This window comes from Patiria miniata, unplaced genomic scaffold (assembly GCF_015706575.1).
Source record: "Patiria miniata isolate m_02_andy unplaced genomic scaffold, ASM1570657v1 HiC_scaffold_16, whole genome shotgun sequence".
Classification (NCBI taxonomy): Eukaryota; Metazoa; Echinodermata; class Asteroidea; order Valvatida; family Asterinidae; genus Patiria; species Patiria miniata.
In genome coordinates this window covers 3999797-4025959 of record NW_024037054.1, presented here as the reverse complement: position 1 = coordinate 4025959, position 26163 = coordinate 3999797, and the positions used below count along the sequence as shown (strand labels likewise).

The 26163-nt window shown below is 41.5% G+C and overlaps 2 protein-coding genes across 2 annotated transcripts in view; both read right to left on the bottom strand.

The window, feature by feature from the left end:
* Positions 1-12600, bottom strand: part of LOC119722705 (TPR and ankyrin repeat-containing protein 1-like) — a 35949-nt gene extending 23349 nt beyond the window's left edge. The window contains exons 1-12 of the mRNA XM_038192958.1: positions 12156-12600; positions 10843-11022; positions 9821-10074; positions 8711-8894; positions 7754-8071; positions 6947-7270; positions 5516-5637; positions 4372-4618; positions 3403-3594; positions 2348-2659; positions 1667-1801; positions 602-1078 (exon numbers count right to left, since the gene is read on the bottom strand). Of these exons, the coding sequence (XP_038048886.1) occupies positions 602-1078; positions 1667-1801; positions 2348-2659; positions 3403-3594; positions 4372-4618; positions 5516-5637; positions 6947-7270; positions 7754-8071; positions 8711-8894; positions 9821-10074; positions 10843-11022; positions 12156-12576 (3166 nt within the window). The 5' untranslated portion in view covers positions 12577-12600. The remainder of the gene's footprint in view (positions 1-601; positions 1079-1666; positions 1802-2347; positions 2660-3402; positions 3595-4371; positions 4619-5515; positions 5638-6946; positions 7271-7753; positions 8072-8710; positions 8895-9820; positions 10075-10842; positions 11023-12155) is intronic.
* Positions 12601-23460: 10860 nt separating this feature from the next.
* LOC119722566 (lysophosphatidic acid receptor 6-like) lies at positions 23461-24833 on the bottom strand. Its single transcript, XM_038192752.1, has one exon. The coding sequence runs from the start codon at positions 24831-24833 to the stop codon at positions 23481-23483; it is 1353 nt and encodes a 450-aa protein (XP_038048680.1). The 3' UTR covers positions 23461-23480.
* Between the last annotated feature and the right edge of the window lie 1330 nt (positions 24834-26163).

Below are 26163 nucleotides of genomic sequence, written 5' to 3'. Positions count from 1 at the left end.
TGTTCAACAAGTTCACTTCATGCTTTTTGAAACATCCCTCTAGCAAAATAATGGAGTGTTCAGCTGGCGAGTAAGATGTAAACAACCCTTTTATGGAGATTGACGCGCGCGTAACATGTTCTGCGCGATGTCACGCAGAACGCACCTGGGGCGTTGCGTTTTGAATTTAGAACTATAAAATTCTGACTCGCTTGTAGTGTTGCGCATGCCTACGTGAGGATTGTGAACGTTCAACCAATGAAACGGTAAGAGGCACTGGATTTTTAGGAGTCCACATTTTATTGTGACACTGGAAAAGTGTTTAAGACCAGCTAGCCATGTCTTTATCATCCGTTTAAGACCGGCCACGTGACGGGCTCTCGACCAATAGGAATAGCTAAACTGTCTGAGGTATTTATGAATGGTTTTTGAAAGACAAACACAAAGCCCTAAAAAAACAAACAAATATCAAATAACTACAAATTAAAGAAACAACCAACCAACCAAAGGCGATGTACAACTTGAGGATCATTTTATGGGGACAGGTCACTGTGTTAGGTGTTATAATGCATTATTCTAAAGCTCATCAATTCGTTGTTCACATAATCTTATCTTTCCTTACCTTCGTCCCATCCCCGTATTTTTCGCTTCATCGATCCGTCAGCCGCGCGAGGGAAATAAGAATTGGGCAAGGAGGCGTCCAGGATCAGAAGCAGCTGGCGGGAGCTAAGGAACAAGGGGAACCGGGCCTGGTGAGCGTCCTGGAACCGGTGAGGGATGGGCGTGTCCTGCTGGGCCAAGGGCTCGCCGGCAAACTCGCAAGCGTGGCTCATGTCGCAGAAGTTGCGCTGGACCTCGCTGCAAAGCACAGCGTTCTTGGTCACAAAGATCTGGTGCAGGTGGTCCATGATCGTCGGGGTGTCAACGTTCTCGTCCGCGTCAGCGTCACCGTGGCAACCCGTCCTGCTGACCGACGCCGAGGAGTAGGCTTCGGCACTCCGCGAGTCGTAAGAACCACGGCGGGTATCTGAGCCGCGGCGGTAGGCCTGCCTGGGTTTGTAGGATGCGCTGGCGCTGTCACTGTCTGTGTCACTTCCATCTAATAATGAAACCGTTTAATTTCAACAAAATTAACAAAACTCTTTAGGGACGGCACACACTGAATCTCTTGGCTTAAACAGACACTTTGTTAGATTACTACAGACTTGTACGACTCATAACTCAGACTTGTTTTCCGTGACTGGGACTCAGACTTAGACTCGTGATACAATGACAATGACTCGGAATTGGCAGGGGTGAGATTTGAGGAAAATGATAAATCCACAAAACGCCCGTTGGAGATATTCGCAAGTCGCGTCCCTTAGATTTGCAGTGTAGTTATTTGATTAAAGGAAGGAGCTTTGGGAACTAAGCCACCAATAGACCTGTTCTTACTTTTGGGAATATATATCATTTATTGCAACAGAACCCTTGAATACAAGGGGTAGCTCAAGTTTTTTTTTTGGGGGGGGGGGCCCAATTTTTTTCTGTGCTGATTGAATGTGGTGTGCGAATTTCAGCTTCAACTATTTCCATTGCACTACAAAACGTTATACAAAAAATTACCACAAAAAGTGGAACAAGGATAATGAATAGTGAATCTCATTCGCCATGGGGAATGGGACTTTTTGAGACCTGGCATTCTTACCTTCTTCTTCCTCAAGCCTGTCCTGGTGAATGAAGGCGACATCTCTGGGAATCAAGGGCTCGCCAGTCATGGAAACCTGCTGCCAATATTTGAAGAATTTGGTCCACATGCGATACAGGCAGCATGTGGTCTTGCCTGCAAAGACAAACAAAAATGAAAAGAGCCTACACATGAAAAGAACCTACACATTCATGATTTTAAAAGACATATATAAACACTCCTGTTATCTGAACAGTCCCAGACAGTCAAAAATATCAATCCTCTTCCCCTGCCTTGCCTTTTACACAGGCTAGTCACCAACAGTCAGATCATGTTTCACGCAAGCACTGTGACTAGTCCAATTCAGTCTACAGAAAAAAAACAGGCAAGTGGTAGGCACAGCTGGCTCATCAATCACCTACAGTTAAAGCATAGCTGTAAACTGCTTTATCTAGGCTGGGAGCTCTTAATAAAGTATGACTCAGACACTGTAGTCTGACTGTGATCATGAGATCCCTTGTGTGTTGCCATTAGCTCCTAAATCGAGGTGGTATAATGATACAAGTACTAACAGGAGGGACCGCGAGAAGGTTGCCAACTTCTTCCCCCCCTCCCCCAGACACTGTAAAAAAAAATGGCAACAAGCAAGGTGCAAGTACCCCACAAGCCACAGGTGGGAACTGAAATTCACAATTTCCTGACCTGTTCCGCTTCTGCCCAGCAGCAGGATGGAGGACGGGGGCCTGGGCTGCAGGTTGATGATGGCGTGCTCCAGCTCCGTCACACGGAACGGGAAATCCACCTTGACGTTGCTGTCGTTGAGCATGGCGTTGACCAGCGTGGAGTTGACCGAGTAGAACTTCATGATGTGGTACTCGTTCTCCCTGGAGCTCGCCGGCGGGAAGAAGGGTCTCGGGATCTTCTTGGAGTCGTCTAGGGCCTTGGTGCGGCGATCGGGTGAGCTTCCTGTGACCTCCCGGAAGTAGGTCGGCAGGCGAAGCGCTGCTGTGCCTCCTGCGAAGCCAAGGCAGACAGATATATTGTGTACTTGTCATATTATGTGATGATTTGATTCCCTTCGGCGTACAAAAAGCCACAAAGCACTTCACAGCAGGCATCGTACAATCAAATGACTTGTCTAACTTGTGGTCTGTTTGCACACCCTCAGGTCGAAGTGCCTCTCTAGATTCAACCTAGGTACCATCTATCCTGGCCCCTTGGTATACACTCCAGTAAATAGGCCAAAAATCTGTCCGACGAGCTCATGAATAAAAGGTATATACTCAAATTATTCTCTATTAGAAACTTCTGAGAGCCATGGACTTGAAGAATTGAAGACAAATGGCACTGCACCTCTAGCCTAGACTTGGGGCTAGCAATTCTGAGCATTTTGGATGCAATTGGGTCCGAAAGTGGCGCTGTTTAGCCATGTTGTGGAGGAATCCTTTTTCAAAATGGCTATTTTTTCCAGTTTGGGAAACATCGTTCGTTTTAGGGGTGGTCTTCTTTGGCTGAGAATTTCTCCAAACAGTTAAAGGTCAGCCCACCAAAAATGGAACAGAAAATGAAAGATCGGAAATATTGATCATCAATTTTCTGTGCAGCCTGAACACCTGCGAGAGTCCTGAGTATTTTTAAAAGAATTTTGAAGTATGTGGATTTGTCACTGGTGTCTATGGGAATTTTTTTACTGGGGATGCACCCTGCAGTGAACAAAATGCCATCAGACCACATCACAGTCGGATCAAACTTCTTACCCGTGGGCGATTTGTTGCTGATGCCTATCAGTTTCTTGCGGATGATGCATTCTTCTCCTCGCTCCACCGATTTGACGATCACCTTGATTGCATGCGTAATCTTAGGGTGGTCCGGTACGATGTCCCAGATGCGGATTATCTCTGAGTACACTCGTCCTCCGGCCACTGCTGTAGGCTCCGAAGCACCGTCTCCTGAAATAATAATCAGACAATAATTCACATTTAAAAAGTGCACAAGTGCTCACAAAAAATTGAAACTGCTAAAGTTTTCGAGCATGAAAGTTTGTTTCCAGTACCATTACTGAATAAAGTAAATGGAACTGTACCTTTTTGGGACTGAAAAGTACAGAGCTCGTATCAGGAGCGTGCGACACCGTCACGGTGTCTTTATCAACTGGCGTTGTTGAGGCCCTCACGTGACCTGTCACGTGACCATGCCTGGTCACGTGAAGCCGACCCATACTGACCAATATTTGAGCTTTGGTTCCAATCCCCATCTAGCGCACAAAAGGTCAGTGGTTCACACTCTGCCACCGGATCCACCTTATTATCACAGAGAAGGAGGACCATAAGACTGAGTTCCACATCATCAAAAGGGCTCTCACTGCCAAGGGGTACCAACCGTGGGAGTTCATGATCCCTAAAAAGAAACCAACACCTGGAGCTGCCTCTAAGACGACCACCAATGCCAAGCAACAAACTCAAGAAATGCAAAATCCCTGACACAGTAGAAATCCGCAGGCACCGCACCCATGTGAACCAAGATGGAGGGTACGAGCTGGCCCATGTGTCATGTGATCAAACATGGTCACATGACAGGTCAACACCAGTTGATAAAGACACCGTGACAGTGTTGTGAGCTCCCAATATAAACTCTGTAATTTAATTCCCCAAAAAGTACCTTTCCACTTTGCTTGCTTGAGTTTTGTCCTAGAATTAAAAATAAAAACCCCCAAGATTTGTCCGTACCCGAGTCAAGCCTCTTTTCAGACTCCTCGCTGCAGCGAGGCGAGAACGCTATTGCCAACTCCCACAGAATGCGGCCGCCTTTAGTCAGCCGGGCTTCGTACAGCTTCATGTCGTGTTGCTTGGGCAGGCCCTCGAGGGGTTTACAGAGACGCACTCGCCAGTCGCCGCTTCCCAGCATCTGGATCTTGCGGATGGCCATCTCCTTCAGGCTGTGGAGGACCAGCTTGTCGCGCAGGAACTTCCAGACCTTGGGATATGGAGGAAAACCGGAAACCGTTAATTAGTGAAAAGCTAGATGCTGACCCAAAACACAGATCAGAAAAGGGTATCTCTGCTTTGCCATTTGATGGTCGCAGCTCATACGTAGTAGGAATTAAGACTAAGAGCCACAACTATGGGGTTCTCAATGCTAAGGTTCATGTTTGTAATTGGAATACAATAAATGAGCTTGGGGTTGTCTTTTAACCAGTTGGCGTCGGTATTAATTTGACATCAACTGGACGTAGACGTGGGATTGTTTTTCACAAACCTCGATGTCTTGCCCAGGCCGTCATCTGCGGGTAGCACACCCTGCCAGCGGGTCACTGACAGATATTTCCGGCCTTGCTCGATAGGGGTTTATCCGTCATCCGTTTCAAATATCGCAAAATCTTTGCATGTATACACGTCATCCGACGTCAACTGGTTAAATATACTGTGGTTTCTTGTGCAGTGGAAAGAAGATATCTAAGTCTATATTTTGATATATTACTCAGTTCGACGTCTTAGTATAAGTAGTTTTTTTGTGATTTAATCATTGTTTTGGTGGAGAGGGCGGTTTGATGTTTTTGTTTAAGCAAATTGGAAATTTACATGACTGTGTTTTTTTTAAAGATTTTTCTTACTTTATTACCATTAGCTTTATTAGCTAATAATTTATGGGCTGTCTACAAATAAAATTTTCCTATACTGAAAAATGAACGTTTTATTTAGGTGGCAATATTCACTTTTCCTTACTCATAGTAATTTCCATTGAGCAGGATTTGCGATGGTTCAACAACTCAAAACTAACTCTGGTGACTTGTCAACTATTTTGTTGGTTTGGTTCACATTTTTTTGTGCTACTGAGGAAGAATTTTGTGCAGAGAGCACATTAGACACATACCTTTGCAGTGCACTCTACCTCCCAGGTTAAATCATCAAAGATTGTTGCATCAATGGCCCCCATTACTTCATCATCATCGTCATCATCATCTACCTCTTCGTCTTCTTCATCCATCTCTTCTTCTGTGATAATCAACAGAAACACAAGAGATACTCAATGGGCTCCGTACGCACACAAGCGAGGATGCTTTTTGACCACTTTCGAGAGCCCAGTGGACGAGACACACCATGTGCGCATGCATGCTTACACAGGCATAGAAGTGGGGTACTTCCTTTGTTCTCGTGTACTAAAATTTTGCAATGTCGCACACTAATGTCAAAATGTTCTTATTTTAACCAGAATTAATTTCCTGGGCTGAAATTCGGACTTAATATCCCTTTTCTAAAACTCTTCCATTTGCGACTGAACAACCCACCTTAGAAATTCCTAGTTTTGGAGTAAAATCCATATATCTATTTCGTGAAAAACTTGTGGGGTACCAAAACGGTACCCGCAAGTCGGTGGGCATTCCTTGTGGGGTACCTCCCATTGTTCCGGTACCCCATAAGGCAGTGTTTATACATTCATACTAGTTCGCGAGAGTATAGCACAAAGTATGCATGACTCATTTCGGTCTGAATGTGCACAAAGCCACAGCTTCTTCACATGAGCATCAGGTGTTGTCGGCAAGCGTTTGAATGTTTTCTCCCAGAGGTCTACCCCAACTCTCCCACTCTTACCATTGTGGGGGTGCTTGTGCACAGATACCAATGTCTCAGATAAAGTAATTTCATTGGTTTAGAAGGGTCATATTATAATTTCATTGCACTAGCATGTTCATAATATCAATGTCAATATACCATATCTTTGATACTTTAATTTCTTGGCAAAATTATGCCCATACGGAATTTGTTACAATACAAAAGTGAAAACAGAGAAAAATTGCCTGTTACCAATTTTGAGTTAAACTGATAAATCTGTTCAAATCATCTTTAAATGATTCATTTCTAGAGCCAAAATTACAGTCTGAAACTTCCACAGTATATTTTAGACATATTTAGGATCACAAATTTGCAAAACGAATTGCAAAATTAAAAAAATACTGCAAGTAAAACTTGCGATTTATGCAGTCAGTTAGTATAAGTAAGCACACTTTTCAGTTGACCGAACCAAAATCAACAATTACCTCATTTGACCCCTAGATGACCTTTGATCTCAAATGTCTCTAGTCATCTTAAGTCCCTCTACCCAAAGATTGTCACAAAGTTTGGTTGAGAGTGAAGTCGGACTTTTCATATGACAGCAATTTTCAGTTTACATAACAAAAAACAATGACCTCATTTGACCCCTAGATGACCTTTGACCTCATATGTCTCAAGTCATCTGAAGTCACCCTACCCAAAGATTATTGATACCTGCCACAATTTTTTGGACGACTCTCTATTATCTCACCTTCATCTTCAACATCCTGTCTCAATTTTTCTTTCCTTGAGGCCTCTTCCCTGTTCTCAACTTGTCGCGGGCCGCTTCTCGACAGTGTCGCTGTCACAGTGGTTCCTGCTTGGTCCAGTCCTGTTTGCTGTGGGACATATATTGGCATGGCACTCAGTAGCAGCTCTACTTCGCGCCGCAGCTTCTCCTTGCGGGGCACGTGCTCGGCTGTTCTCGCCGTTGCTTGCTGGTGGTGGCCGTCCCGTCCCGGTCCCCTGTCTGCCTTGGACCAATCGTCTGGGACGCCAGAAACATGGATGCCATCGGAACCACTCTGGTTAGACTCTATGCAACCACAAAAAAAAAAGAGAAAAGTTATAGTAAAGGTTATGTTATAAATGAATAATGTTGATAAGATAAGTTGTTGTGGTAGCACCATGTGGCAAAATCTCTTTTGTGAGTATGTGTGGTTCTGAAAAGAACCGGTTCTGAAATACGGGTTGGCCGTGTCATTGGTATAAAGGTACCGTATACATACAGCATTCTGCCGTCACTGAACTGGACATTTGTTATGTTTTTATTGATTAAAAAGTCAATATTTTAAGATCAAAAATTGGGGCGGGTGGGTGGGTCAAAAAAATTTTGAAAAAAAAATCTAAATCTAAAAACATCAAAAATTTTGAAAAAAAGTTTGAAAAAAAATTCCAAATCTAAAAACATCAAAATTTTAATGGCCTCTTACTATTAAATCTTAACACTTTGTTAAAAGCCAGAAAGGTTTTATTTCAGGCTTTCCACAGATTTGTTCCGTCTGTGGATTATATTTACCTCTGGATGAACTCTGTGCGGGTTCACTGGTACTGTCGTAGTACTTGGCTGCCTCGGCCAGGAACATGTAGCGCCGGTCTTTGTTGGTCACCATCCTGAGTGGTACCCGGCCTCCATGGTCCCGCAGCCAGGGGTTGACCTTGTGCTGGCTCAGGACCTTGATGGCGTTAAATGATTGGTTCTTGGAGCCCCCCGTGAGGGCCAGGTGGAACAGCGTGTTCCCCGCCCGGTCTCGGGCGTTCTTGTCCAGGTAGGTGGTGCCGGTGGGGTCCGCGGAGTATTTCGTCAGGAGAAGCTCCAGCACGGCAAATTTACGATCTATACCAAGAGAGCCAAAATGTGGCACGTTAAAATAACCAGAGACTTCTGGACGGAGCTTATAATAAAATTTTACCAAAGATATACAGGGTGAGTAAAAAACCGAAAACCAAATGGCAGGACTTATTTTTGAAAGACGTTTTGCATGTAGCACTTTCAAAATGTAGGATATGAAAGCCGAGTCATTAAGCTTTCTTTTAGTAAAAGAATCATTCAAATCACTCATAGAGTTTTCAAGTTGCGGAATTTTGAACACAAACATTGTTTTAATGTTCTGTCCACAGATGACCCAAAAAAGTAAGTGTGAATTGTTTTCATTTTGTTGAAAGAAAACACTTAACATTTTTTCTTTTTATGCAGTTTACAATTTGTCCCCCAAAATATTCTTCTGGGTTTTTCCTCCCACCTCTGAAACTGTAATTTTTTCTCATTGTCTTCTCTCATAACAGGTTTCTTTAGGCTTGCGAGCTACAGTGCCTGGGGCGCTTTTGAGGAATCCTTGATTTCATTACCAGAAATAAACCATAATAATATGGCTGGGCTTAGTTTGCTGTACTACAAGTTGAAAACTAGATTTGATTGATACACATCTAGGTAATTGAGTGTAAGTCTATTTTGCTTTCAAGAGTTGTCCCTTACCATCCTGTTTAAAGCCAATCTTGAGTGCAGAGTGAAGTGGAGTGTCTCCGGGGTCAATGATTAGGAGTGCGGGCGATGCGCCATACGTCAGGAGCAGAGTAGCCAGCTCGTAGTTCTCCGTCCGCAGACAGTGGACTAACGGGGTCACGGGGTCATTCAGCAGGCCGTCGGGTTTGGCCTTATTCTGCAGGGAAAAATGACCAAAAATTATCTGGAGTGCTGTGGTCCAATGTTCAGAGCGTTGTGGTCCCATGTTAAGAGTGTCCGACACATGTGCAACGAGTTTGAATCCTGATAGGAATATGGTATTTTGTGTTCTCTGGCAAGGCACTTTACCACAATTGCTATTTTCAACCCAGATAAGTGGGTATATGTGAGCAATTCTGGCAAAATGAGACAGAACTGGGCAGAGGTCCAAATGAGGTTTTGCCAGTATTAGGAAAGAGAATACAATTCTCCTGACAATACTGTTTGCTGCACTTCAATCGGATATTCAATTTGACAAGTTACGGCTTTTAAAGTTCGCATTTACTTTATGTCAAATTAAGTAACATATTGACAAAAAGGCCTAAATTTTTTTTCGAGTTTTGTATTTAAGAAAGTGAAAGATGCCAATTGTTTTTCCTTAAAAAATACACATTAATTCAACAACTTTTATACTGTTTCTTTAAATCATGTGTAGTAGACATATCAAAGATTACAAATAGCAATCAATCTAAAAATCGAAGAGACAAAATCATCCCCATTTGTTTTTTTTTGTGTGTACATTTTTCTTAACTATGGCCTGTGCCCAGTTCTGTCTCATTTAGCTAGAACGCCTTACAAATATCGCTTCATACTTAGACAAATTAAAACATATCATCTGTCGTCAACAACAGTTGGTCTGTTCCTAGGCATGTTGGCAATTTTGGAACAAACCTTTACAAGAGCTGATTTTACATACATTAGCCAAGTGTTTTGTAATATTTTCATGATACTGCTTTTTTTTTTCATTTTCTTCGCTCTTACCTGTACCCAGTTCCGTCTCATAGTGCCAGAACGCCTCACATGCATGAGGCATAGACCAGCTTCTGTTCTACCATTAATTTGATAAAAGAGTTCAACACTCACTTCTAACAAGGCTTTCACCATGGTCAGACGTCCTGGGGCCATTTTGATGCTCTCCCACTGGTCCAAGAATGTCACAATGGACACCCCAGAGGCATCGCAGCCATGGGCCACGCCATTGCCGTTCCGGTTAGCGCTGAAACTCCCTCCGACCAGCAGCAGGAACAGGCTCCACCACTTGCTCTGGTTGGCCAGTTCTTGCACCGTGGTGTTCCAGAAGGTGGGCGGGGCCCCACACTTGACTGTGTCTGGGATCTCTGTGGGTTACGAACAGGATCGCATGAAGACGTCTACGAGTAGTTATGACACATCTCATGCAAGGTCTGGTTATATCATACCACAGTGAAACGCCGCTATAATGAACATTGTGGGATCCACAGAATTTGTTCGTAATAGCAATCGTTTGGTATAGTAATTTTAAGCTGCTGGTGCTCCGGTACTCACTTTTCAATAAATAGCGCCATTCAGAACTTCACCCTGCACACCGTGGTAGTTACTGAAAGACGACTTTGAACACGTGCCGACTATTGACTCATGTAATTACACAGTTTTTGAGCTTACTACCTTCAGCAAAAAATGGGTGGCTTTCCCCTTCTACTCCTTGGGGAGATAACAGCCACTTGTCACTCTTCTGTTGACATTTTTCAACAACCATGTTCGGTACGTTTTTACGCAAAATTGGGAGCCAAGGAATGATGTTCGGTATATCCGAATATACGGTATAACGGTGTTCGGTATTGTGATGTTCCACTGTGTATCATGCTATATCAGGTATTACTTGCAGATTTTGAACAAATTCTTGCAGTGGAGTCATAAGTACTGTTAACAATCTGATACCTTCATTGTGGGAAGAGTCTTATTCAGACTCCTGTAAAACATACCGCATTTCTTCATGACAGCAAGCTAGACAGAACAATTTAACAGGATGTGTAATAACAGTACGGTCTCAAATCCAAGTAAGCTTTTTGATAATGATTCGGTAGGTTACTTTTGGGATAAATGCAAACTTATCCCAACTCTGTTACCTTGGCAATGTTCCAATGATTCCAGCAGAACCGTCAGGCAGCGCTGGACTTCGCGGTAAATCACCGTGTTCTCATACTCCTTGCCGATGAACTCCAAGAAGAGACAAACGGCCTGGTCATGCTTGCCCTGCCCCTGCAGGCGCAAGCCTTTCTGGTAAGTGTTAAGCTTGGCTTCTGCCTCTGTAAAACAATTCATTTGATGGTATTTTCATCAAGGTGATTGTAAATTCAATACAGGGTTTCACCCTTCACTGACGTACTTTATAAATACTGCTTGCTCAGTGTAGTGCCAAGTGATTGCAAAGAAAAATTCACAAAACTAGTCGGGTGGGACTCGAACCCATGACCTCCTGCCTACTAGAGCAGAGGTCTTACAAGTATCACTCGACCACCGAGCTTGCTGGGGCTGGCTGGCTGGTTCAAACCTGATAGGCAGCTGGTACCGTAATCAAGCTATTCATATGATGATAAAAATAATAATAATAATTACCGAGAATGGGTCATTTGGGAGACATTCCCATAGACTTGTGCACAAAATTTGTCAAACTTAAATGTGCCCTAACCCAATATTCCCTTGTCCTTTTTTTCACGAATTTCGGCTTTTTGACTAATTAGACCACGAGCAACAAATATAACATGTTTGCGACAGTAAAATTTTGCCTCTAAAGGGGGCTGTGGAATTAGGGAGACATGAAAATGTCTCCCTAATGACCAGTGTCTCCCTATTGTCGCAGAAATTAAGATAACGTGTCTCCCTCATGGTACATTTGTAGGAATAATGGAATTTGCGATCCAGTACGCGCACGTGGTGTGTCCTGTCCACGGGGCTCTCGAATGTGGTAAATAATTGCCCTCTCGTGTTTGTGCACAGACACATGCATTCAGTATTCCTTCGACCTTTTAGATTTCCAAATTACAAGCACACCTCCAATTACGAACCGTTTATGCAACATGCACATGAGTGTGGTGCCCTCAGTATAAATGGTGATCGCTGAATAGTCAAGGTTGGCATGGCGGTACTTTCCTCGCCTTCCACCACTGTGTGACTTGGGTTCAAATCCCGCCCGGGCAAAAATGTGGATGGGTTTTCAGTCCCTGCCTGATTCAGTGGGTTTTCAGTCCCAGTCTGATTCCTTGGGTTTTCCCCACAATATTCATTTGGGGTTTTCCTCCCAACTTTTAAACTGTAATTTCTTCTCATTGTCTTCTCTCTACAGGTTTCTTTGGGCTTGTGAGCTACAGTGCCTAAGGCACTTTTGAGGAATCCTTGGTTTAACTACCAGAATTAAATAAAAATAAGAATACCGTCTCACCCTTTTTTTTCTGCATCTCTCTCTTTTCCTTCCTCTTCAGGTTTTCTTTCCTCTTCTTCTCTTCCCGCTGTAAGCGTAGTCGCTCCTGTCGTTCTTTCTCCTTCTGTATCTTCTCTTCGTGCCTCCTGCGTTCCTCCTCTTTCCTCTTCAGCTCGGCCGCGGCCAGTTGCTGCAGCCGCCTCTTCGCCTGCTCCTCTGCTTCCGTCTGGCGCTGATCCTCCTCCAGTTTCATCACGTAGGCTTCAGCTTGTCGCTGGACCTCTTCCCGTTTTCGAAGGTCCTCCCGTTTCCTCCGCTCCTCCCGTCTTCTCTGCTCTTCCTCCTGCCGGCGCTGTTCCTGCTTTTGCCGCTCTTCCCTCTGTTGTTCCAGCATTTGCTGTTCCTGCCACTGCTGCTCCTCCATCTGCTTTTGCTTCATCATCTCTTCCTGTTGCCAAGTCGGTTTCTGGGGATGGAGAAATTAGGGCCACAAAAAATATTAAGTTACAGATGTTCTTGCTGGTAAATGTCATGACTGATAATCTGGTAAGGTACATGGACCTGAAACTTTTGCTGTTGGTAACCAACAACAAGCATTGTTATACCTATGTCCTGAACACCGTATTTCCATTGGCCAAGAACAATCACGTGTTAAGGTCATACAAAGTCCATCGCAGGTCACTCCCCAGCTAATGCCAGTACCCATTTATACTCCTGGGTGGAGAGGGGCAAGTGGGGGTGAAGTGCCTTGCCCAAGGACACAATATATGACCAGCAGCTGGATTTGAACCCCGGACCATCTGATCATGAGTCACGAACCCTAACCACGAGGCCACACACTCCCCCTTAATGCTGTTTGTTTTCATGATTTTTACATCAAAATCCAAAGAATCCAAGACAAAGGTATAACAAAACAATTATTGACTGCTTCGATGTGGGATATGACGTTTTGAGCACACTCGGGGTGCATAACATCCTCAGGGCGCACAGCAGCCGAGGCGAATGCGCCCCTCGGGCGTTCAAAACATCATATCCCACATCACAGCAGTCAACAATTGTTAACATAAGTGATGCGGTCTTCTCAACAGTATAAACCACTTTTGGCCGACCATCTACAGTCAGTTACTTTATGATTGTATGTGTGCATGTACCGTACCATAACGATGTTATGATTACTGGCCGCCATTTTGGGGAAAATCAAATGTGCAAAAAACACCCAAATAAAAAAATTTAAAAAAATAACATATTTTTTTTTTTAAGTCATTGAAAGGAAAACTTTGGTACCTAGAAAAAGAAGATTGGACCACTCTCAAGTCATTCTATAAATCTTGCAACAGTTTTAATTATTAAAACCTAATTCATTAAGTGGTGGGAGAATTGGGAGATTTCAAAATCTAGTTATCCTAATTTTTGTTTCAAACCGAATCATGGTTATCCAATTTCACCGGAACTTTCCATCTAGCTCGCTACTCATGCCAACAAAATGTGACAAGTGACCAAGTTCTCAAGAATTAATCACATTTACCATTTGCCTTTTGTTAACCTTTGTACTGCGGTACCCGATTAACGTTTTTGTCTGCGAGGCATCAGAATTTTGCATAAGGCCTACATGAATTTTTTTTGAATAATCAAGACCTTGAATGATGGTTATTTGAATCACAAGATGATGGGGACGTCCCGTTTGATTTCTAAACCAGGAAGCAGAAGTTTCTTTGTTGGGAGCTCATTGAAGTTGATTTTCTCACAAAACTTGCTTTGAAAACTGATAGCATTATTGAAAAAAACTTTCACTATTAAAAAGTATTAAGTCTCCTAAACAAGGGAAACTATTGGAAGTGCAGCTAGGCCTGCCAAAGGAATGCTTCACTTTCGTATTGTGAAAGTTGATTGACTTCAGTTGAAAGGAATACTTCACTTTCGTAATGTGAAAGTTGATTGACTTCAGTTGGTAGTAACCAGTTCGTCATAACGCGTAGCTCTGTCAACTCATTAAACTTCTCTGTGCAATAACCAAAGAGGGCGCTATTTACAGAAAGTAACACCCCCCAGTTACACCACAAAAATATGATGGTTCCTATATTTTAATGGTTCCCAATTCACACTTATCCTGTAACATTTAAGAATGACTAAACACCAGGGAAGGTGGGGTTTGTGCAGAATAATGCTCATTTTCCCTCACCTACGTGTACCTATCTTGAGGAGGTAGTTGGGCAAGCCCCTCCCCAATACACCCAACACTACTGGACATTTTATCAACATCATTTTTGACCGAAAAGGTATTTATGAATGGGAATAAATATGTACTTGATCGGTATTACAAACACTATAAGACCAATTGGAGTCTGTAGGCTGATAATGACCCGAATATCAACATCAAGAGTCCAACTGGTGTGGAGTGTTTAAAACCGGCCAACATAAATATTTTAACAAATGAAAATGTTACAGAAAGACTTTCTCGGAGATCTAATTATATTACTAGCATTCATGGCATTACAAATGCAATTAAGGCCAAAAAGAAAAGTCTCCGGTTTCTGGTATGGAGCTTGCTATTTTTTTTCTTACCTTTTTTTTTTTGCTTCAAGTGTCAGCTGATGACTGCAAAATGGTGCCCGACTAAATTTAGTGCAAATATATGAGAGTCCAGACGTGCCAGAGAGGCCAAATAAAGCTTATTCTCGATCATAACCCCATAAAAAAACACGTTAAAATTGTGCAGCAGCAGGATTCCAGTCAAACCAGTGAGGTTGGCGGTTTTGAGACATCAACTTTCTTTGAATTTTTTTTTTTCATTTTGCCGACGCGCATGGCTACGGCGACGCGCGCGCATACCAGAAACCAGAGACTTTTTTGAGGGGCCTAATTCAGGGGGAACCCATAGAAAACAAGGAGTGCATAAAACAAGAACAAGCCCCCAGATGGAACGACAAAGGAAACACACATTATAACAGCATAGAAGATACAGTAAGTTTAATACCATTACAATCTTTGTACAAATGTAATACATTTCCTTTTCAATTTACATGGAAACAACAGTCAGCAATATCTGTCTATGCCGGTAGTTCTATGTACAGTGTCATTTACAGACATGTGACGATCAAAAGAGTGTTTAGACTAAATTTATTTTACATTGGAAATCTGTTGATTTGTGGAAATCAAAAATGCAGTGGTAGAAGGAGTTGGGGTATTTCTTTAAAACAAAGTAAGCCATGCCTCCCCCAATACAAAACTGACATCAGTGAATACCGGTGTTTCTCATTTGTGTTTCTAAACGATAAATGAATTACTATGCAGCTTTTGGATGTTAAAGAAACTTTTGGAAGAGAGGATTTAGTGCTGAAATTAATCCTCCAGGTTCGGTTCGGTTCGGTTCATATCGGATTTTTTTCCTCGAACATCGGTTCGGATCAGAAGTACATGTACAATGAAAATCATATATACATACATATGTACATAGAAACGTATGCCGGATCGCGCTTTTAGTCAGCTTTTGAAAAGTGACTATTTCACTCAATTCAGTGTGTTACTCTTGGTCCCCTACAAAAAGTGCAACGAAATCCTTTGTGTAAATCAGCATTTAGAAAATCACGTACTGGCATCGACTTCTTGCACTACGGTTGCAGTAACAAAATACATGAACATGTGCCACCAGAGCGCGTGTTATCAAAAAGGGGTTTCCCGAATACTAGCAATAATACTGCATTGTGAGTAACACCAGTAACCCCTCTTGCCTGTACGAATGTGCTCTGTCTATTTTGGGGGTCGCTTATCAAAGGACGCAGTGATGTTACTTTACCACACGCGACATGCATGCATTATGTACACATGGTCTACACTATAGCAATGCTACATTGTACCGATTATGCACACCGAAGACGGAAAATCACGTTTAGCCCACCAAACAATGAAGATGAATATAGTGACTTGTTAACACTGTGAATTCAATCATTCGTGCATTTCAATTTTGCCCTTTCATTGCAAGCGTTAGCATTTCTAGCACTATCAAAAAAGTAAATTTCCCAAACTTCTAAACCGACAATTTCGGTTTGGTTCAGTTTGGTTCGGAATGCCATGTTTGGCTATTTTTAGTTCGGTTTGGGGTTCGGCTGCAGCACTATGAGGATAACATTATTTCTTGTCTTTTCTCTCTAGGAGGGGAGTTTGGCCTTTGGATCCTATGATCTGATTCTATCTGCAGGACCTGCTCTTGGTAATGTCTGCAAAGGGATATTGTTCGTTGGTACTTGCTGCCTCTTTCTGCAGCAGAAGGCTTGCTTAAAGGCTTTCCTGTACCTTCCACTACCAGCATTGAATATGACTGAATTAATGGAAGAGTTCAAGACTCTGAGGCAAGCAGTTGTCAGATCCAACTTCTTTCTCACATCATCAGTTACATGAACGATTAGCTTGATTTGCACTAAAATACTAACTAGGGCAATTACAACTTGGGGCAGAGAACAGACAAATACCACGGCTGTGTTGATGCCAAGTATCAGAGTCACTCTTCGTAGATGTTTTGACGGACCTCGGATCTGATCACCAGTTGGATTTGGTGCATGCAGTCCCTTAATAAGGAGCATATTGAAAGTGACCGTGAGGATCAAACTCAACATGAATACACAGAAAAAAAGGCAATATAAAACCAGATCCAAAGTGACAAAAGTTGCATCGGTATTCCTAAACACCTGCACATTACTTGATAAATGTTTATACTTTTCTTCAGTTGGCCAAACAAGACATTTAACTGGTGGTACATTAAATCCTAGAAACTGAAAAACGAAACCAATCAAATTCAAGGAAAAAGACAGAAACCATATGCAGACTGCTGCTCGAATTGCCCGTCGCTTCAGATTGAGATTACGGTGTTGGAAAGGGTAACAAATGGCAAAATATCTATCATATGACAGCAGTGTTACAAAGGCTAAAGATGACATAGTACCCACATCTCCAGTGTATGATATGAAAGTATGAAATGCTTGGGCTGAGATCCCCAAACATGACGCATCAAATTCATTCTGTGTTTTCAAAGCCTCACATTGCTCTTGAGTGGCCTTTGCAATCAAGACCATCAAATCTGCAACTGCCAAATTAGTCAAGTAGAAATTAGTGATATTCCGCATGGAGGGAACTCTGCAAAGGGTAAAGAAAAAAGACAGAATGGATAGGATCCCTAATAGTTTGAGGACAGGAATAACAAAACCATACATTACAGTCTGAGCATTGGAATACACAAACTTGTCAGCCTCTGCTGGATTCTGAAAAGCAAGGATTTGCAATGAGTGGTTCAACAGTTTGTATCTTTCATTGCTTGGTACATCAAAGGATTCGTTCATTGGTGCCCAGGGAGATGGTCCCGTTACATCCCAGATAAGTAGATGGTCCATATGGGTTACGGAATACGCCATCACATAGCAGTTGTCGCTGTGGTTCTGGGTGACACAGGTGAAGAAGGTACAGACCAGAATGTCCAGCTGAGCAAGGGACGTTGCAGCTTGGGCACAGACGGTGACATTTGCGTAGTACCACCACATGATTGACACAGAGTCTTGCTTCTTGTGTGTAGCCTTTTGCAGTGTCTAGTATGTGATTGTTCAGTGTCTTGTACAGATAACGTGGGGTGAAGAACACAGCACAAATTTGCTCGCTGGATGGGTAGCTAAACAACAGATTGGTTTGCAGATGACGACAAAATCAAGCAAGACAAGTGTGACTGCAGGATACCTACAGGTTTGCTCAGCAGCAAGGCAGTTTGCCTCTCAAAAAGTACACCGAAAACTAAACTTTGTACAAGTACATGAAGTAACATCGAAAATAGAAGTTGCTGTTCCACAATACAGTTTCAGATAGTTTCTCACCAAAGACTTCTGTAGCCAGTGTTCTGTGTATTTCACTGCTTCCAATTCAATAGGAAAAAGAATTGGAGTCTGTACAAGAACTATTTGTCCTTTTAAGTCAATTTCTAGACAGCCAATGTGAAGCAAAGTTGTCACCCATTCATGTGTTTAGAGTAGGCAACAGCAAGGGCTGTCCATAATACGTGCGGCCAATTTTGTATCGAGATCTGATGGCTCTGGTGAACTGGACGGCCTGAGATGAGTACTGACGTCAAGTTTGATTGCTGGTTGACTTGAAATGGTGAGAGTGCATACGCGTTACAGGCTCAAGGTGCAGTGAACACCATGCATTGTTGGGTTCAGACTTTGGAACAGTGATGTACTGTGATGAGGCTGGTGAGAAGATGCAAAATGATCTTGACGATCAAATTTTCCATTTAAATACTCTCATTGGCTCATCACATCGAAACTGATATACTTGCGGTCAATTTCCCTCTACGAAGTTAACTTGAACATAGAGACTGCTTAACTTAAAATGACCAAATGCCAAATCAAAACTGACAAAGCAACTTTCACCTGATTATGTTGTATATAAAAAATTCAAACATGTGGCTTTTCTTGGTTTTGCATTTGTTCGCTCTTAGAAATGATTTTTTGTTTTAATCAAGAAAGTTGCCTCAAAACAGATACCTTGTTATTTACATATAAATTCGCATGTTAGCAAACGTGGCTTTTCTCTGTTTTGTATTTGTGTGCTCTAAGAATCGATTTTTGTTTTTTATCACAAAAAAGTTGTCTCAAAACCGATACCTTGTTATTTACATATAAATTCACATGCTAGCATTCAGATAAATATTTAAAATACAGCTACCGGTAGGCCTTTCACTTTGCACTTCTGTATTGTGCAAGTTCATGAAATAAGTTGGTCAACAATTTAACCAAATTGGGATCACTGATCAATAAAGTCTGTTTTCATTAAATATTGTAGAACTACTCTGTACGTGGCCCCTTTGCGGAGGTAGCCTTATGCAACAATTTTTGATTAACAGCTCAGGTCACCAGCCTCCATTCATTGATTCTAGTTAGACACACCCACCACAGACCACAAACTGACTCTTGAGAATTGACCATCCACAGTCTACTATACAGGGTGACCCCCCAATGGCATACTTCCACTACCTTGAGACTCAAACCACCTGTACCAATGGATGGAGAATCTTCTTAGACGAAATATGATACAATGATCTCCTGATTCGGTCCAGTAGTTTTTGCTGCAGATTCCATATTGTGAAGCACACATCTTTCATGGGGGTATTTTTATACAAATATTGAGCGGCTCAGAGTGGAATGGGAGGAATATTATCACAAGGTAATATCTGGACTTTTCTGTGTCACCAGGCCAAGCTGACAGAAATGGAAAAGTCCAGATTTTACCGAGCGATGATATTCCTCCCATTTCACAATTCCTCCAAATTTTAAGTTCCTAAGTAAAGTATTTCTCAAGTTATTGTGCTGACAAGAGTAACCTAACCAAAACATAACACACACACAGACATACACGTTTGTGAATGGTGTAAATCAAGACTTTTCTTTTGTTCCTCTTCCCAAATGTGTGACTAAAAAGGCTTTGAAGAAAAACTTCGGGCCCTAGCAAAATACTGGACCGCTCTCAAGTCATTCTACAAATCTCACAACAGTTTTAATTATTTAACCCCAAGTCTTGAAGACTGCCAATTCGGCGACCAAGACAATGTATTGGTCTTTGAAGTAAAATTCTTTGCCTTGGAAGTACAGGTCTTGACCTGTACTTCCAAGGCAAAGAATTTTACTTCAAAGACCAATACATTGAAATCCTTAAGACCAACACAAAGACCAAAACCAAACAATGAAAATGAAGACCTGCACTATTAACTAACTCCCTAGGCATTTTGGCTAGGTCGAGCCTCAATCCTGCAAAATCTTCCAATTGGCCTCATAGAAAAATAGCATAGCCTCAATCCTGCAAATTCCTCCATTATTTCTTAAATATGGTCCACAGAGTGGCCGTCAATATTTTGAGGCTCGGCCAATGACATCCTGGAGCAGAACGGAGGATTTCAAGCCTAATCCAGGCCTATATTTATGCACTGCTAAGCAAAAACTACACAAGGTCCAGCCCAAGACCTTGACAAAGTGCATCCTACAAAATCAGTAACGCACTTTTGCCATGTAAACTCAATCCTCCAAATTCCTCCACTTTGGCAAAGAAAATTTTGAAGAATTCTAGGCGGTTAGGGTTAATTGATTGCAGTTAGACTTTAATTAATGGATGTATGATCGTTGCTAAAGCCCATAAAGTATCACATTTTTAAACACTCCTAGATGCAAACATACATTCTGTGCCAAGTTGTTCTTTCAGTCAAGTGACTGTTTTCAACAGTCAAGAGCTCCCAGCATACATAAAGCAGTATTGACTGGCTGTGACTGTTCATGTAACTTGGTACAGCTATGCTTTGATTGTAGCTGATTGATAATCCAGCTGTGCCTACCACTTGTCTGCTGACTGAATTTGACTACTTACAGTGCTTGCTTGAAATATGATCTGACTGTTAGTGCCTAGCCTGTGTAAAAGGCATGTGTATTTTTGTTGACTGTCTGTGACTTTTAGACAGCAGGAGGGTTAATGGATGTATGATTGTCGCGCATAAAGTATCACAATGAATACAGTTAGACTGCAGTTGCACTAGCAACTGAGTCGAACTACAATGTATGACTAATACAAAATGCATCACCACGTTCATCAGATTAGTGTTTATTCAGCTGAAAATTCCAAATTCTTCTACAAGGTGAGTAAAAAAAACTGCAATAATGCCAAGGAGCCATACTTTTCTCAAAACCAAGTTGAAGTTTTAAACTGTTTATTTAAACCTTGTAAGAATGACATATATTCATCAGAACCCTTGTGTGAAAAAATGAAGTTACCGGTAATCGCATTTACCATTTGTGAACCTTTTTACTGCGGTACCAGATTGACGTTTTTGTCTATGAGGCAACAGAATTTTGCATAAGGCCTACATGAAAATAAGAATTTTTGAATAATCAAGACCTTGAATGATGGTTATTTGAATCACACGATGATGGGGACGTCCCGTTTGATTTCTAAACCAGGAACCAGAAGCTTCGTTGTTGGGAGCTCTTTAAGTTGATTTTCTCACAAAACTTGCTTTGAAAACCGATAGCATGTTGGGAAAAAAACTTTCACTATTAAAAATATTAAGTCGATCTCCTAAACAAGGGGACTTGTAAGCGCAGCTGGGCCTGCCAAAGGAATGCTTCACTCTCGTATTGTGACAGTTGATTGACTTCAGTTCAAAGGAGTACTTCACTTTCGTAATATGAAAGTTGATTGACTTCAGAACTTTGGTAGTAACCAGTTCGTCATAACCCGTAGCCCTGTCAACTCATTAAACTCCTCTGTGCATTGACCAAAGAGGGCGCTATTTACAGAAAGTACCCCCCCCCCCCCAGCTACACCACAAAAATATGATGGTTCCTCTATTTCAATGGTTCCCATTTCACACTTATCCTGTAACATTTAAGAATGACTCAACACCAGGGAAGGCGGGGTTTGTGCAGAATATGCAAGTTTTCCTTCACCTGTACGTGTACCCATCTTGAGGAGGTAGTTGTGCAAGCCCCGCCCCCATGAGCCATATATATTATTCTATACACCAAACACTATTTAATATTTTATCGAATGTCAGCTCTAATATCCTCCACCTCCTTCCTTTTAGGTGAGAAAATTGAGTGGAATAAATTGTTTTATCAATGTTGGGATATTTCAGCTTTAAAGATTTCAGGTAGCAAGGGTGTGTTAAAGGGAATATACAATAATTTGCTTTTGCTGTAATTTTCAGAAATGGATTCAGAAAAAGTACTATTTTTTAAGAAAAAAACTTTTAACTAATAACAATGTAACAGAAAGGCTTTCTTGGAGATCTTTCTTTAATTCTGTTATCAGCGTTACAAATGCACTTAATTCAGGGGGAACCCATAGAAAGCAAGTATTGTGATAACAAAGGAAACACACAAAATAACAGCATGGATGATACAGTGTGTTTAATACCATTACAATCTCTGTACAAATGTAATGCATTTCTTTTGATTTTTACATGGAAACAACTGTGAGTTCTATGGTTTTATGTACAGTTTAATTTACAGATACATTGTACATGTAATGATCAAGAGTGTTGAGACTTATTTTTGTTTACATTTGAAAATTGTTGCTTTGTGGAAATCAAAAATGTAGTGGTAAAAGGAGTTAAATTATTTCTTTCAAACAAAGTATGCCTAGCCTCCCCCAACACAAAACTGACGTGCTGTGAATACCAGTATTTCTAATTTGTGTTTCTAAACAATCAATTACTATGTAGCTTTTGGAAGTTATAGAAACTTTTGCAAGAGAGGATTGCATTATTGGCTGTATCGGCAAACATGACGAAACAGCCTTTATTTTTGTTAAGAATTTTTTTCTCTTCTTTTTCTTTCTTTTTCAGTCATTTGTTTGTTTCTGGCACTTTGGGCACTAAAATCAATCTGATTGCCTTTATACTTGGCACACACTTAGAGACCAACACCTGCAGATATGTGTCGAACATTGATGTCATCATGAGGTCATCGCGTGTCACGTGACATCACATTATAGGTGAATATTTTGAAGGCCTATGTGTACAGAACTACAGGTCCAATTGGGTTGAAAGTTGGTTTGTACCTAGACCGGGGTGTGTTATAGATGAAAAAATAAAGTGACTTCATGGTGACGTCATCATGGGTCAAGTGACATCACGTTTAAGAAAATCAAGATAAAATGAACCGTGAGAGATCTGAACATGACTTTCTTTGAAATTGATAGAAAAATCCTTGGTCTTCATTTTTGATAGCACGTGCAAAATCATGTGACCCTTCCTTCCAGTTAAAACTGGATGTGCTTTGTAATTTAAAATTGGTAAAAGATGTGAACTTGCTTTCAACGATGTATGCTCTGGCTAAGTTGTTCTTTACAAAAAAAATTAACGGTGATGTCATAAAATGTTAGAGAACCTTCTAGTGGAAGGTTGTTATAGATGATAATAGATGAAAATTGATGTGATGTCATCATGACGTCATCACGTGACGTGTGACATCATAATTCAAAGCCAATGAGAATGTAATCACATATTTACATGCCACTATATATTATAAACAGAACTACACATTTTTCCTCATCATCAGTCTCCAAATCCAGCTATGGGACGTTGAGCCACCCACTCCAACCGATCAGTCGAGGTGAGCCACAGGTCAGGGCTGACAGAGTATGGTCAGCCTCAAGCTGTCCCACCCAGGTTCCTGGATGGAACTCATACTTGATACCTTCCATGTCACATATATATGTCACAAAAAAAGTTGCGGAATCAACTGTTTGTCCAGAACATAAGTCTAGGTTTTTTTTCTTATCTCTTTTTTTTTTTTGGGGGGGGTGTAGTTTTGCTTTTGGATCCTATGATCTGATCCGATCAGCAGGATCTGTTCTTGGTAATGTCTGCAGAGGGATATTGTTTGTTGGTACTTGCTGCCTCTTTCTGCAGAAGAAGGCTTGCTTAAAGGCCTTCCTGTACCTTCCACTACCAGCATTGAATATGACTGAATTAATGGAAGAGTTCATGACTCTGAGGCAAGCAGCCATCAAATTCAACCCCCATTTCACATCACCATTTACATCCACTTCTTTCCTGCTATGCACTAAAATTACAATTAGGGCACCTATAGCTTGAGGCAGAAAACAGACAAATACCACGGCTGTGTTGATGCCAAGTATCAGAGTCACTCTTCGTAGTTGTTTTGACGGACCTCGGATCTGATCACCAGTTGGATTTGGTGCATGCAGTCCCTTAATTAGGAGGATATTGAAAGTGACCGTGAGGATCACACTCAACATGAATACACAGAAATACACATAACTTACAACCATAATCAAAGTGAACACAGTTGCTTCACTACTTCCAAACACCAACACATTACCTGATAAATGTTTATACTTTTCTTCAGTTGGCCAAACAAGACATTTGATTGGTGGAACATTAAAGTACAGAAACTGTTCAAAGAAAACAATCAAATTCATGGAAAAAGACAGTACCCATATACAAACTGCTGCTCGTATTGCCCGTCGCTTCAGATTGAGATTACGGTGTTGGAAAGGGTAACAAATGGCAAAATATCTATCATAAGACAGCAGTGTTACAAAGGCTATAGATGAAATAACACCCACATCCCCAGTGTACATTAAGAGAGGAAGAACTGCTTGGGCTGAGTTCCCCAAATATGATACATCTATGTCAATTTGTGTTGTCAAAGCCAAACATTGCTGATGAGTGTACTCTGAAATCAAGACCATCAAATCTGCAACAGCCAAATTAGTCAGATAGAAATTAGTGATATTCCGCATGGAGGCAACTCTGCAAAGGGTAAAGTAAAAAAACAGAATGGATAGGATCCCTAATAGTTTAAGGACAGGAAGGACAAAACCATACAACACAGTCCGAGTACTGGAATACACAAACTGGTCAGCGTCTTCCAGATTCTCAAAACCAATGATTCCCAACCAGTGGTTAAACAGTTTGTATCTTTCATTGCTTGGTACATCAAAGGATTCGTTCATCGGTGCCCAGGGAGATGGTCCCGTTTCATCCCAGATCAGTGGATGATCCCTCTGGGGAAAGGAATAGGCCACAGAGCAGTTGTCGCTGTGGTTCTGGAAGACACAGGTGAAGAAGGTACAGACCAGAATGTCCAGCTGAGCAAGGGATGTTGTAGCTTGGGCATAGACGGTGACATTTGCGTCGTACGACCACATGACTGACACAGAGTCTTCCTGCTTGTATAGCTTTTTGCAGTGTCTATAACAGTAGATGTAATGGTTCAGTGTCTTTTACAGATAACGTGGGGTGGAGAAACACAGCAGAAATTTGCTGGCTGAATGAAGAGATGAACAAAAGACTAGTTTGCAGATGACGACAAAATCAAGCAAGACAACTTCGACTGGTGCGGATACCTACAGGTTTGCTCAGCAGCAAGGCAGTTTGCCTCTCAAAAAGTGTGCTGAAAATTAAACTTTGTACAAGTACAATAGAAGTTGTTGTTCCACAGTACAGTTTCAGAAAGTTTCCCACCAAAGACTTTTGTAGCTACTGTTCTGTGTATTTCACTGCTTCCAATTTAACAGGAAAAAGAATTGGAGCCTGTACAAGAACTATTTGTACTCTTATGTCAATTTATAGACAGCCAATGTGAAGCAAAGTTGTCACCCATTCACGTGTTTGGAGTAGACAACAGCAAGGGCTGTCCATAATAGGTGCGGCAAATTTTGCTTGGAGATCTGATGGCTCCGGTGAACTGGACAGCCTGAGATGAGAACTGACGTAAAGTTTGATTGCTGGTTGACTTGAAATGGAGACAGTGCATAAGCGTTACAGGCTCAAGGTGCAGTGAACACCATGCATTGTTGGGTTCAGACTTTGGAACAGTGATGTACTGTGATGAGGCTGGTGAGAAAATGCAAAATGATCTGGACGATCAAATTTTCCATTTAAATACTCTCATTGGCACATCACATCGAAACTGACATACTTTTGGTCAAATTCCCTGTACAAAGTTAACTTGAACATAGAGTGCTAAAACTGAAATATTTTAATTGACGTAATGCCAAATCAAAACTGACAAAGTAAACTTTCAACCTGATTATGTTTTATATAACAAGAAACTAATCACATGATGATGGTGATCCCTTTTGATTTTTAAACATGTGGCTTTTTTGGGGTTTTTATTTGTTTTCTCTCGAAATTCGATTATTTTATCAATAAAGTTGCCTCAAAACTGATACCTCGTTATTTACATAGATAAATTCACATGTTAGCATTCAGATAAATATTTAAAGTACAGCTTCCGGTAGGCCTTTCACTTTGCACTTCTGTATTGTGCAAGTTCATGAAATAAGTTGGTCAACAATTTAACCAAATTGGGATCACTGATCAATAAAGTCTGTTTTCATTAAATATTGTAGAACTACTCTGTACGTGGCCCCTTCGCGGAGGTAGCCTTATGCAACAATTTTTGATTAACAGCTCAGGTCACCAGCCTCCATTCATTGATGCTAGTTAGACACGCCCACCACAGACCACAAACTG

What these genes read in the sequence shown, in the direction of transcription:
- LOC119722566 (XM_038192752.1), bottom strand. Translation starts at nt 24,833, where the DNA reads ATGTGGTCGTACGACGCAAATGTCACCGTCTATGCCCAAGCTACAACA.